Below are 13,472 nucleotides of genomic sequence, written 5' to 3'. Positions count from 1 at the left end.
CCTGCAAGAATGCATCTGCAGGTGTGTGTTTGAGATCCTACCCTCTAGTTCATTCCTTATGCAGGGGAGGGAGCCTCCTGAGGATGGGGGAAATTTCTCATCCGTGTTTTGGTGCCCATTAACAGTGATTTATTATTTAAATTCTCCGTCTTGCTTCCTGCTGTCAACCCACCAGAGTGGAATTACACCTGGACTAGCCTGGGGAGACTTTGCCTGAGAACTTGACAAATCTAGGGAATATGTCAGGTGCTGTGGTCTTAACAATCCAGGCAGGATCATGTTTCTAAGTCTGTTGTCAGAGTGTTGCAGGAACGGGGACCCTTTCCAGGGCCCCAGAGTGGTCTCTTGTCTAACACTCGGAAAAGAATTGTTGGAGGAGACACATGTGCTGACAAAGCAAGAGATTTTATTGGGAAGGGGTGCCCGGGCAGAGACCAGTAGGGTAAGGGAATCCAGGAGGACTGCTCCACCACGTGGCTCCCAGTCTCAGGGTTTTACGGTGATGGGGTTAGTTTCTAGGTTGTCCCTGGCCAATCATTCTGACTCAGGGTCCTTCCTGGTGGCTCCCGCATCACTCAGCTAAGATGGATTCCAGCGAGAAGGAATCTGGGAGGTTGGTAGGACATATGGACTGATGTCTTCTCTCTCCTTTTGACCTTTCCTGAATTCTTCCAGTTGGTGGCAGCTTGTTAGTTCCGTGTTCCTTACCAGGACCTCCTATTTAAGATAACTCACGCAAGTGGCTACTCTTGGGCCTGGCCAGGGTGGGTGGTTTCAGTCAGTGGTTCCCCTAACAAGCGTACTGTATTTTCCCCAGCAAGGTTATTAAAATAATGTAAAAACAAACAAATGCCATCATTCTCTTGTTGGGTCCACCACTGAGTTAGAGTGAATTGGAAATGGATCTGGTTGAGAGTGGAATCAAACATCACTTCCTCCCTGTTCCTCCATCCCCCTGCCCTCCTCTGACCTCCTGTGAGAAACACCTCCCCCTCTATCTTTGTTGCTGACAGATTCCAATCAACACTGCTTAAAGAAGGGAAGCTATCTCTTCCACTTCTCATTTGCTGGATAGTTTATCAAGGAATCACTTCTACTAACTCAGTTCTAAGAGGTTTCTTATTCCAAAAAATTCCAGGCTTTCTTTCTTGGGAGGAAGGAACACTTTACATTTCTTTCAAAGATACTTTTATTGAAGATCTAATTAAATGTGATTTGTGACCTGGTCTGGACTTGGGGATTCACGGAACTCTGCCAGGGCGGGTCAACGTGGGCCTGGCTGTACTGCAGCCTCTGTGTGGTGGCTGAGTGGCCTCAGAGAGGGATTCTGCAGTCCTCCAGTGAAAAGGCTTCAAGCCAGTTTTGCTTGCTGAGGATGACAAGGAGCCATTCCTCAGCCTCAAGGAAGCTGCACTATGAGCAGTCAGAAAGCTCTTTTTTTCACAGTCCAAAGAGAGCCTGTGATTAAGGGAGATGTGGAGTCTCTTCAAGAGATCTTTTGTTAAAAAGAAAAAGGCATGTCCTCTCTGCCCCTGCCTCTGACCTCAGTCAGGGTTTGAATGTCTGCTAACCCCAAAAGGCCTGGAGGCACAGCAGTAGTTCTGCCTCTTGAAGGCTCTTTGTTTCCAGATTTTAGCTCTGACTCCTGGCTGAGCCCTCTCTTCTCAGGGCATCCGTGCCCTGCTGCAATGACTGTCCCTTTGGCCAAATCAAATGCTACCTGGCACTCTGCATCACTGCCCCCTTTGTCCTGGGGAAAAAGGCATCATCATGGCTATGATCTTTCCACATTCCCACTCTGTCATAGCCCCTTAGCACTCCCTCCGTTCATCTTCTGAGATGCTCTTCCTGCTCACTCACCTTCCCACCCCTCCCCCACCCCATCTGCCTAGTAACTTCATCTTCTCCCCTTCACGAAGCAGCTGCTGGCTCAGACTGACAGGGGCCGGTGGGAATCTCAACACTGAGACAGAATCTCGGTGCTGAAGGAATATCAGTGAGGCATATCTAGCCCCTCCTGCCTTGATGTAAAAGCAGTCCTGAGCCAACTTATATAAGTAAGATTCTGAACCAGTTCACAATATTCAGCCAATATTTACTGAGCACCTGTCATGTGCCAGGTACTATTCTAAACATGGGGGTTACGGTACAGTGGACAAGACGGTTAGGTGTCCCTGCCTTGGTAGAGTTTATGTTCTAGGATGTACACATGTTGGTAGTTGGAGGTGGAAGGGGTATGTGTGCCATGAGAGGTAGGACAATAAGTAAACAAAAGATCAGACAATAAAGATCAGATCTAACAGCTCTTACACTAAAGCTGCTCAAGCTCCTTATACCCAACTACCTTCACTATTGGGAAATATTTCCTCTGTAGACAGTCAGATGCTCCCCAGATGATGAACCAGCCTCAGTGTGGGAGCCTTTCAGGACCAGGAGACAAGAGAAATGCTGCTCACAGGACCACAGAGGAAAAGGATGCAGCCTGACTGTGCTCACAGCAACGGGCTGGAAGCTGCGACTTGTAAGCTGCTCTTCCATCATCGTTCCAATCACTTGATACTGGTCTGAACCAAATTTCCTTTCATCTTTACATTGGTGAGACTATCCCTCTGAGAGCGGCTAATAGTAATTTTCAGTGGTAAAATGGCAAACATTTTATTTCCTGGTTGGTCTAGTACCTCTAATGGTGGCAAACCAAGATGCTAATGGGGGAGTTTGGCCACCCCAGACAGGTGACATGTAGCCCTCTGAGTGACAGATACACAAGTCAGAAAAGAACTGGAAGAACAGCAGGGCTGGAGCAAGGCACAGCTCACTGTAGTAGTCGTAAATGAACTTGAAAATGATGATACTTTACCCACTTAGCCCCGGTTCAGGTTCCTTGGAAGAGGAAGATGTGTTACTATCAGTGAAGGTGCAAAAAGTCAATTCCTGATTGTACTTAGTTAAACCAGTGGAGCGGGGCACCCTAATTTGGAAGCATTATAAGCCAGAGACAGCAAAATGGCAGCCTATCTGTGATTTGTTTTGGTTGTTTGTCCACATGATAATTTATTTAAATTTGGACTAATTGCAGTAATTAAAATCAGGAACTTTCTCATGAAATTTCAGGCAACCCATACCAAATGGACCTGAATTTCTCTATGAAAGCAGTTGGCTGAACAGTGGGCTTGGTGGGAAGAAGAGAGGAGAACAGTAACTTGCTATTTCAGATGAGACCTGAGTGAGCTCTTATGTTTACCGTAGCCCCCACCATTCCCTGTTTCCAGTTACTAAGGCTTGGTGTCATTGCCATTTATTAGCTTTTTCCAGCAACACTTCATCCATATATGTTACTTGCTTCCCTGCAATTAATCTAAGAGCAGAGGCTTCAAAACTCCCTGGCTTCTCCACCCACCAAGCCCACAAGTTCTGCTGAGTATCTGGGTGGGTTTGGAGAAGGCCCTGGATCAGGCCTGCTTCAGTGACCACCTAGGAACAGAGAATCATGAACAGACTCCAGGGAAATCATGCCTGATGATGAGAGGTCCATGAAGCAGCAGTGAGCCACCACTGTGGAGGTGGGAGTGGGAGTTAGTGACCAAGTGACAGGATGGGAATAAGGACCAGACTTCCTGCTGATGACTCAGCTCTACCAAGGCACTACACCTGGGTAGGTAAGTTCATTTTGTGGTGTTGTGAGTTTTTGGGTGTTTACTGACTGCTTAAGAGCTGTTGGTTTTCTTTTAATAAAACTCTAGAAGAGTACATAGGCAGCTAGTGTGATTGAAGCATTGGAGGTATACATGAGGGAGATGGTATAGCCTAGGATGGCAGGACAGGGAGGGTCCAGATCACACAAGTCCTTAGGCCACATGAAAAGTTTGGATTTCATTTTATACCAATGGGAAGTCACTGGAGGATTTTAAGCAGAAAATGGCCTGATTTTATGTATGTTTTCAAAAGATCTTTCTAACTGCTAAGTGGAGAATTGATTGGAAGACAGCAAGAGTAGAAGCCAGAGGATACAGAGCATTTTTAGAACCTTAGTAAGAGATGATGGCCTCTTAGACCAGAGTGGTAGCAATGAAGATGGGAAAAAGTGGTGGATGCATTTAAGAATTATCTGGAGAATTTTCTTCAAGGGTGGCTTAAAACCAGTTATTTTATGCATAAGTTCCAGAGTCTGAGTATATACTTTAAAACCTATTTTTCCCCCCAGAATGACTGAGGAGTCAGAGCTAATGGTGGATTGAGGTTAACAGTCTGCAGTATCACATTCGTTAATAATCTTTGGACTGGGGGTGGAGGTGGAGGATGGGCAAAGCCTACCTTCCAGGAAAAAGAGCAGAGTCCTGTGTCTTCTCTTAATTCTATTGACTAAAACCTTGGAAACTACAGAAATTTTCTTCCTACCCTCTCTCTTATGATATGTAAAAGAAAGGAGAAATGTTCAAAACCTGCTTCTCAGCTCAAATGCTAACAGCATAATAAAGTGTACAGAAATGAGGAAAATAATTAGGCCTTCCTCTCTTAACACTCGTTCACATCATATTTACAAATAGGCATTTTCCCTTCCCCTTTGCCTTACCGGGTCAACAAGTACGTACTGAGTATCTGCTACATGTCCAGCCCTGGGGTCTTCCCATTAGAGGTAAAGAAGTATAAGACAGTTCCTGACTTCTAAAATTTTATAATCTCCAGTGGGAAGATGAATGAAAAATCATGAAGCCATTCATAATCAGTTCAAGATGATATGAAATGCTGCATAATTAAGCACTAAGAGAGTAAGGTACAGATGACAAATACTCCTGGAATGCAGAGTAGGAAAAGGCAGAAGAAAGGGATTGGAAACTCACATCTATGAAGCATCACCTCATACTAGGCATTGGACACTCGAACACTCATTGTCATTCTCACCTCCCTCCTGCAACAACAGGATTGGGGTTGGGGAGAGACCTGTAGGCTGGGGTGGTCACAGAGGGAACATGAGTGAGTGAGTCTCTTGAGCCAGGCTTGAAAGAGGTGGAGAAGAGTGAAAAAGGTGAAGGAACCAACATAAGTAAATGTGTCAACTAGTCATGTTATGGGGAGTGGGAAAAACTGCTATGGAACCCTAGGATGGAGCATGAATATGGAGAGCCTCAAACACCAGGCAGACCCTTGAGATATATTTTGGTCAGAAATGGCAAGATAGTGATGATTACTGGACAAAATAAAAATATCTTGTGTCATTAATCACCATTTAAAATGGTAGAGGAAGAATTCTGAAATGGAAGACAGAGGAACCTACGTGGAGGAAGTAGTGTAGGGGCTGTATTCTAGCATATGGTGGTAGTAGAAATTGAAATGAACACATTACCAAAAAGATTCCATAGGAATGAGTGGCAGGACTTAGAGACTGATTAGTAATAGGGACATAGGAATATATCCTTAATATAGGAGATGGATTCATCAAAGACAGCTCTAGAAGTTTAAGTATAAAATCTGGGGTAAATGTTGGCAGGCAGCAAAGCATGGTAAATAAAACATGAGCTCTGAAATTAGCAAACCTGAGTGTGAGTCACAGCACCATTACTATGTAACCTTGAGCAAATTACTCCTCTGCATGGGGATAATAATAGTACCTCCTTCCTTGGTTTGCTGTGAGGATTACACAATAATGATTATTGAAAAGCACTTAGAACAGCACCTGGCACACAGTCAACATCCAGTAAGTTTTAGTTATTACTATTAATAAGTCCAGATGTCCTCATTGCAAAATAGTGCTTGTTCTGTTAGGAATTGTGTAAATTAGGCTTAAATCCAGTTCTCTCACTTCTTTATTTAACATGGATGAGCTTAATAATGTCAAGTGAGGACATTAGAACCTACTTTATCACAGAAAGCTCCTGTATTCTGGATCTTCCCGTTTTTAGAACATCATGTGATCTTAGAGACGTCACCAAATGAATTTCATAGTCCAACAAGCTCCCTGCATAAGAATGTGAAGGTAATGGCACTTATTTTGTTCAAACAGGCAAAGTCAGGCTCTGAGGATTTAGTGAAACCTTAATTCCACCTGTGGGCGTTTTCAATTCTGTCGCTGAGCACCTCATTTGTTTCAGTCACTGGGCTGTGCCCAAGATACAAAGGTGATAAGACCCAGTACCCATCTTCCATCCAGTGGGGAAACAGGAAAGAAAATTAACAATTAGAGGACAAAGCAGAAGTATTTAGGTGATACTTGGACAGTGGAGGAAAGCTACCTGCTGAGAAGGTTGCTCAGACTTTGGGGAGTTTTGGCATTTAAAGAAATGTGATAGAGTCAGTCTTGGTACTTGGTAATACAGAAGATGCATCATATTAAGACATGGGATTTGCTTCAAATTGAGTGGCATTTAGCGCCTAGTTAGATTTTTGTCTGTTTCATAATCCTCCGCATTCCCCACCCTGCCCTGACTGGGCCAGTCCACTAAACATTGGGGCCATTTATTACAAATAAGAGAAGTTTTATTGTTTGGGATAAAGGGACACCAAAGAGTGTGCATGTGGCCTTGAAAGAAAGGAAGCACTCAGAGAGCACTGAAACAAAATGAAGATTTGAGAATTGGGAGCAAAAGTAACAAAAAGCTGGCACCCTGGAGTTACTGAGAGTAAATAGTCTCCGGGCGCCTGGGACAACAGAACTGTGGGTAGAGTCTACTTACAGTCTACTACAATTCTCAATTATAAATACAGTTATTTGGAAATTAGGACATTTGTTTGGTAAATAATTCAGAAACTTTTAATATCAATAGAAGCTGCCACTGTTCTCATTAAATAAAGGTATTTAACAGTATAATTGACAATAATATTATATAACAATGGCGCCACTTGCCTCCTCCACTAAGTTTAAAACTGGGTTTGTTAAAGGGACATGAGAGATTTCCCTGGTAGCGCAGCGGTTAAGAATTTGCCTGCCAGTGCAGGGCACATGGGTTCAATCCCTGGTCTGGGAAGATCCGACATGCCGCAAAGCAGCTAATCCCGTACGCCACAACTACTGAGCCTGCACGCCTAGAGCCCGTGCTCCACAACAAGAGAAGCCACTGCAATGAGAAGCCCACGTACTGCAGTGAAGAGTAGCCCCCAGCTCTCCGCAACTAGAGAAAGACCGTGGGCGTCAACAAAGACCCAACACAGCCAAAAATAAATAAATAAATTTATTTATTTTAAAAAAAAAAGGCCCATGAGAGTATTCTGGCTAATAAATAAAGAAGAAATGAGAGAAATAGAATGTCATCATTTTTGTAACACCTAATGAATGAATGGGTCTGGCCGATAGTCGTCAATGGCTACTAATTTCACGGAGTCAAGCAGATATTAGCTACCTTCTGATGGAAATACAAAACACCATCTATAACATCTTGCCAAAACAACCAACCAACCAAAAAACATTCTAACCCAAATCTGAGTAAGCCTCTTTATTTAGCTACCAATTTATAGGAAATATGTTGTTCAGAGGAACACACTATGGAGATTGCAATCCTCAAGATCTAGGCTGTGAGAATCTGCAAGGTAAATGACCTTTCTTTAACAAATAAATAGAAAGGAAAAGGAAAAAAAATTAGTTGGGGAACATATGGACCTGTTCCGTCCAATATAGTAGCCAGTAGCCACATGTGGCTATTTAAATTTAAATTGGTTAGAATTCAATAAAATTTAAGATGCATTTCCTGGGGAATTCCCTGGAGGTCCAGTGGTTAGGACTCCATACTTTCACTGCCGAGGGCCCAGGTTCAATTTCCTGGTCGGGAAACAGATCCCACAAGCTGCTCAGCGTGTCCAAAAAATAATAGTAATAAAAATAAAATTCATTTCCTCAGTTGCACTAGACTCATTTCAGGTGCAATGGCAGAAAGTTCTATTGGACAGCGCTGCTATAAACAGAGGTATACGATCTGTTTCCATTGCATAGATCTTATTTGAATCCTAACTCAAGAAAATAGAATTTAAAATTTTAAACAGGGAAATTTGAACTGACCAGATATTTGATGATATTAAAGAATCGTTTAAAAAATTAGGTGCAATAATGGTATGGTGATAATCTTTTTTTAAAAAGAGAGTTCTTATATGTAAGAGGTACATGCTGAAACATACAGATGAAATGAAATGATATCTGACATTTGCTTCTAAATAATATGAGGAGATAAAATTGGCTACTAATATTTTGATTATTGAAATTGGGTGAGAGGTACAGTAACGATTCATTCGAATTATTCTCTTTGCTTTTATAAATGTTTGCCACTTTCACTAACAAAAATGTTCTCATTTTACATGTTTGAAACGTTCCATAATATAATAACATTTTTTTAAAGAAGCAGACAAGCAGCTACCTGGGTTTTTTTTGGGTTTTTTTTGGCTGTGTTGGATCTTCGTTGCTATATGTGGGCTTTCGCTAGTTGCGGCGAATGGGGGCTACTCTTTGCTGCGGTGCGTGGGCTTCTCATTGCGGTGGCTTCTCGTGTTGTGGAGCACAGGCTCTAGGTGCACAGGCTTCAGTAGTTGTGGCAGCAGGCTCAGTAGTTATGGCTTGCAGGCTCTAGGCTCACAGGCTTCAGTAGTTGTGGTGCACGGGCTTAGTTGCTCCATGGCATGTGGGATCTTCCCAGACCAGGAATCAAACCCACGTCCCCTGCACTAGCAGGCAGATTCTTAACCACTGCACCACCAGGGAAGTCCTGCAGCTACCTGTTTAAATGAGACTGGCTGGGTATTTGCTAACTGGCACCTCTGTAGCAATAGCACTCAAAACATTCCGTTCCTCTTAATGGCTCCATGTACCAAGAACACAGACCGATCAGTTTCTTCCTTAAAAGATGTTGTATAGACTCTCTTCTCTCCCACCTCTTTTTACCTGGAGAACAAAAGAGGAGAAAAGTGTGGTGTGAAAAGTGTGCATTCTTTCCACTGGTCTCCCAGAAGGTGATAGTACAGATCCCAGCCATTCTGGGATCTTGGGCCAACAAGAAACCAGGAGACAAGTGTCTTTATAGGCTATCAGAGAAGGCATGGTTAGTGAAGTTGTGCCATCATTGGATGGCTTGTTCAAAGTTGCATTCAACCATTTGAGTATAGTGTAATGGCTGACCCAATAGCCAGAAGCCTGGAGTGCTGGTCCCAGCCATAGCAATCTCCATCTATGGTGGGAGGAAGAATGGTCCTTAATCTGTCTGTAAGGTTTCCTCACCCAACTTCCTTATACTTGGCATCCCCCAGCTAGATTGATGATTTTGCATAATATATGCAACACAAAATATGGCAACACAAATAAGATTTTATTAACAATGATTCATTCTTGTAAAAGTATTTCCATAGCACTCCCAAAATAAAGTTTTATGAGAAATAAAGGGAGGCAAAGGCTTCTGCCAAGTTGAGGACCACTTCCTAAACCCCTCTCCATCTCACCCTATTCATTCCCTGTTGATGATTTTGCTTTCCTATCTTTCAAGTGCAACTCATCACTGGAACGTCTTTGCATAGCCCCATCCTGGAAGAAGCTCTGTGATGTGTGGATCGTGAGTTTGCTCAAGCAAATTGGACTAGCTAGATTTGAGGACTAGGATGGAAGAGCCAGCACCAGTGGAAGGCCAGGGCCAGCTCCCAAGCCCCCACCAGGGCTCTCTGAGGAAAGCCATGGCAGCTGCCCTGGCCCTTGATGGGGAATCCACACTGGGTCGCAGGAAAAAGAAGAAGAAAGAGTCCCGCCCAGAATCTATTATCATCTACCGGTCAGAGAGTGAGAAACTGGATGAGGAGCCTGGGGAATTAGAAGGTGGAGATCAGCCTAAAGAGGAGGAGGGAGATGATTTCCTAGACTATCCTGTGGATGATGGTAAGTCTCTCTGGGGCCACCTACTTAAAGCCACAGGAAGGAAACCAAATGAGGATCCTCCAGAAGACAGACAGGCATTTGCTCACTGATGTACTTCTTTTTGATACATTTCTTCTCACAGTGTTTCAGTCTTCATTCAACAAATCGATAGTATTTGTTGAGCATTTATTATGTTCTCTTCTAGGTGATATGGAAGAGATCTCTGCCCTTTTGGAACTCCTTGTGTAATGGAAGAGACCGATTTATACACAAAAAATAGTAATACAAGACAACCATGCTAACTATTTAATACATGTAAGATAAAGAAACTAATAGTTGACTTTCATAATAATCAGAAAAATGCGAATTATAACAACAGTGAGTTATAGTAATCCTTCACATGTAGGATGGCCAAAAATTGGGTAAAACATGATAACATCAATGTGTGGAAATGGATATATTCTCGTATACCTCATGTGGAAGAGGAATCTGCTTCAGGGAAATTTGTCAATATCTATTAAATTTAAAATTCAAAATATGCATAGCCTATGTCCAAGAAATTCTCAGTATCTACCTCATGCCCATGTGCGTAAGGAAGCATGTATAAGAATGTTTGTTGCTGTTAAGGAAACTGTGGCGTGTCCATATTAAGTGTCACTGCACAGCAATAGATGGATGAGGTAGATCTCTGTGTCGATGGTCATCCCTAAGACATACGCCCACGGTGAACGAGACAAGCAATGCCCCTGCCCTCATGCAGTTTACCTTCCAGTCAGGGGAAGACAGGCAGCAAAAAGTCAGCAGATAAGAGACAATTACAGGTAGTGGTACGGGTTCCAAAGACAGTAAACCTCAGTGATGGGAAGATGAGCAAGTGAGGGAGGCGGGTGGAGGGAAAGATTGCATGGTTAGGGATGCCTCTCGGAGGAAGGGACGTTTGCCCTTGAGGCAGCCCCATTCTGTCCGTCTACCAGCCAGGTGGCTAGGAGTCCACAGGGCCTGGGGGACATGCCAACCAAAAGCCTATACCCTCCTCCCGTCCTCCACTTCTAGACTACACTTCACATACTAAGGACTGTGGACTTTTCTGTTTCACTACCTGCAATCTCACTGCTGGGATGGCCAAAGAGTGGCTGTTTGGTGGGGGTGGTGGTGATGGTAGTGATGGTAGTGGTGGTGACGATGGTGATGCTTGTGGTGGTGATGGTGATGCTGGTGGTGGTGATGCTGGTGGTGGTGATGATGGTGATGCTGGTGGTGGTGATGGTGGTGATGCTGGTGGTGGTGGTGGTGGTGATGGTAATGCTGGTGGTGGTGATGATGGTGATGCTGGTGGTGGTGATGATGGTGATGCTGGTGGTGATGTTGGTGGTGGTGATGCTGGTGGTGGTGGTGGTGATGATGCTGGTGGTGGTGGTGGTGGTGATGCTGCTGGTGGTGATGCTGGTGATGCTGGTGATGCTGGTGGTGGTGGTAGTGATGGTGATGATGCTGGTGGTGGTGATGCTGGTGGTGGTGGTGGTGATGCTGGTGGTCGTGGTAGTGATGGTGGTGATGCTGGTGATGGTGGTGGTGATGGTGGTCATGCTGGTGTATTTTTGTTGGGGAATGTGTTTATATTGTGCGTGTGTATGTGTGGTGCCTGTGTGTGTACAGAATTTGGATATGGAGGCTGGGATGTCCACCAGCATATGAGGAGGACCCTCTCAGAGAAGCATGGGGTTAGGAATGAGGAGAGAAGAGGGGTGGGCTGCTCATCAGTATAACACACACACAGCAACACCTTTACACACAGTAGCTGATACTCAGAAACAGTATTTTCACAGCACTTGTAAACTAGAAATAAGGTCACTATGAAGTGGTGTCTGTGGTAGAGTTCCTCATTCCCCTCCATATCACCGACACGATAGAGGCCCAGAAAAGTGGAGAGAGAATATGAGTAACAAGTTTAACCTGCTTCAGGGCCCTGATGTGAGAGTTTACCATGGGAGTACTAATCCCTCCCCTGAGGGAGACCCATTCAGTCCATCGTGGAAACACTGATTTCGTACCATGTCAGGGTGTACCGTGTCAGGGGCTATAATAATGGACATTCTTGTACTCAGCTCCAGTCTCAGGGGATGACGCTCTGATGAAATGTCTAATCTTCTGATCTTGACTTTCCCCTCTTTATGCCCTGCAGGTATGTGGAACATGCCTGTGGACAGCCGCTATGTCACATTAACTGGGACCATCACCCGAGGGAAGAAAAAGGGGCAGATGGTGGACATCCATGTCACGTTGACAGAGAAGGAGCTGCAGGAGCTCACCAAGCCTAAAGTGTCTTCAAGGGAAAGGGCACCTGAAGGCAGAAAGGCCTGCCAGCTGGGAGCAGACCGTGGGCCCCACGTGGTCCTCTGGACGCTGCTCTGCCTACCTGTGGTTTTCATCCTCTCCTTCGTGGTCTCTTTCTACTATGGCACCATCACCTGGTACAATATCTTTCTTGTGTACAACGAGGAGAGGACCTTCTGGCACAAGATCGCATGTTGCCCCTGCCTCATTCTCTTCTATCCAGTGCTCATCATGGCCATGGCGTCTTCCCTGGGCCTCTATGCTGCCGTGGTCCAGCTGTCATGGTCCTGGGGAGCGTGGTGGCAAGCTGCCCGGGACATGGAGAAAGGCTTCTGTGGCTGGCTGTGCAGCAAGCTGGGTCTGGAAGACTGTTCTCCCTACAGCATTGTGGAGCTGCTTGAATCTGACAATATCTCAGGCAATCTGTCCAACAAGGATGCCACCCAGGAGGTAGAAACATCCACTGTCTAAACTCCCAACAACTTACTTGATTCTCTGGTCTCAGTAGCCTGTATATCACCTTCCAATTTCAGAATATTCCTTCTTTAAATTATTCCTCCCCCCTCATCCCCCATACACAGTTCTTCTGGAAAATTTTAGCCCACACTGATCTGTCCTACCATCTTGTTGGTGTCCAGGAGGGCAGAAAACAGAAAAGCAATTTGTGCCCAAATAGTCCATCCAATGGATAAACTCTTCTTCATTCCTTGCCCTAAGATGACCATTTTTCTGAGACAAGGGAGCTCAGGTGTGTGTCAGTTCAGGAGCTCGGAGGTGTTCCTGGTGCCTGGAACCCAGGGGAGATGTGACTACATGTGACAAGGAGAATAAGGAGGCTCAGGGGAGACCCAAGTCCACCAATAAGATAATAGATAGGGATGGAGTGAAATATTTAAGAAGCAGGCTGGAACAGTGTAGCAGAATGTAAAGATACGTGTGTATCACTTAGATTTTGATTTATATATTAAATATAATTAAAATCCAAATATCAGTAGTTTAAACAAGATAGAAGTCTGTTTCTTTCCTGTATAGAAGAAGTCTGGAGGCAGACCATCAGGGAAACTAATGAAGTCATCAGAATCCCAGGCTTTTTTTATTCCCCAACCCTCATTGCCTTTATCCTCAGCACCCAGCGCTGACTACATCTCCAGTCATCACATCCCTGTTTCGGATAGAACAGAGGAAAGGGCAACGAAGAGCACATACACCCTCCTAGGCTAAGGCAGCTTCTCAGAAGGCCCCCTCAACACTTCTTGTATCTCATTGGCCAGACCATAGTCACATGACCTCACAAGCAAGAAAGGCTGGGAAATGTAGTCTTTTG

The 13,472-nt window shown here is 44.5% G+C and overlaps 1 protein-coding gene across 1 annotated transcript; it reads left to right on the top strand.

The window, feature by feature from the left end:
* Positions 1–9,564: 9,564 nt before the first annotated feature.
* TMEM169 (transmembrane protein 169) lies at positions 9,565–12,619 on the top strand (the record flags this gene model as incomplete). Its single annotated transcript, XM_079710638.1, has 2 exons — positions 9,565–9,835; positions 11,997–12,619. The coding sequence occupies 2 exons, from the start codon at positions 9,565–9,567 to the stop codon at positions 12,617–12,619; spliced, it is 894 nt and encodes a 297-aa protein (XP_079566764.1).
* Positions 12,620–13,472: the final 853 nt, after the last annotated feature.

The sequence above is a fragment of the Hyperoodon ampullatus genome (assembly GCF_949752795.1).
Source record: "Hyperoodon ampullatus genome assembly, chromosome: 8".
NCBI classification, from domain to species: Eukaryota; Metazoa; Chordata; class Mammalia; order Artiodactyla; family Ziphiidae; genus Hyperoodon; species Hyperoodon ampullatus.
Note: the sequence above shows the minus strand (reverse complement) of the source record. Positions and strands in the feature narration are given on the sequence as shown.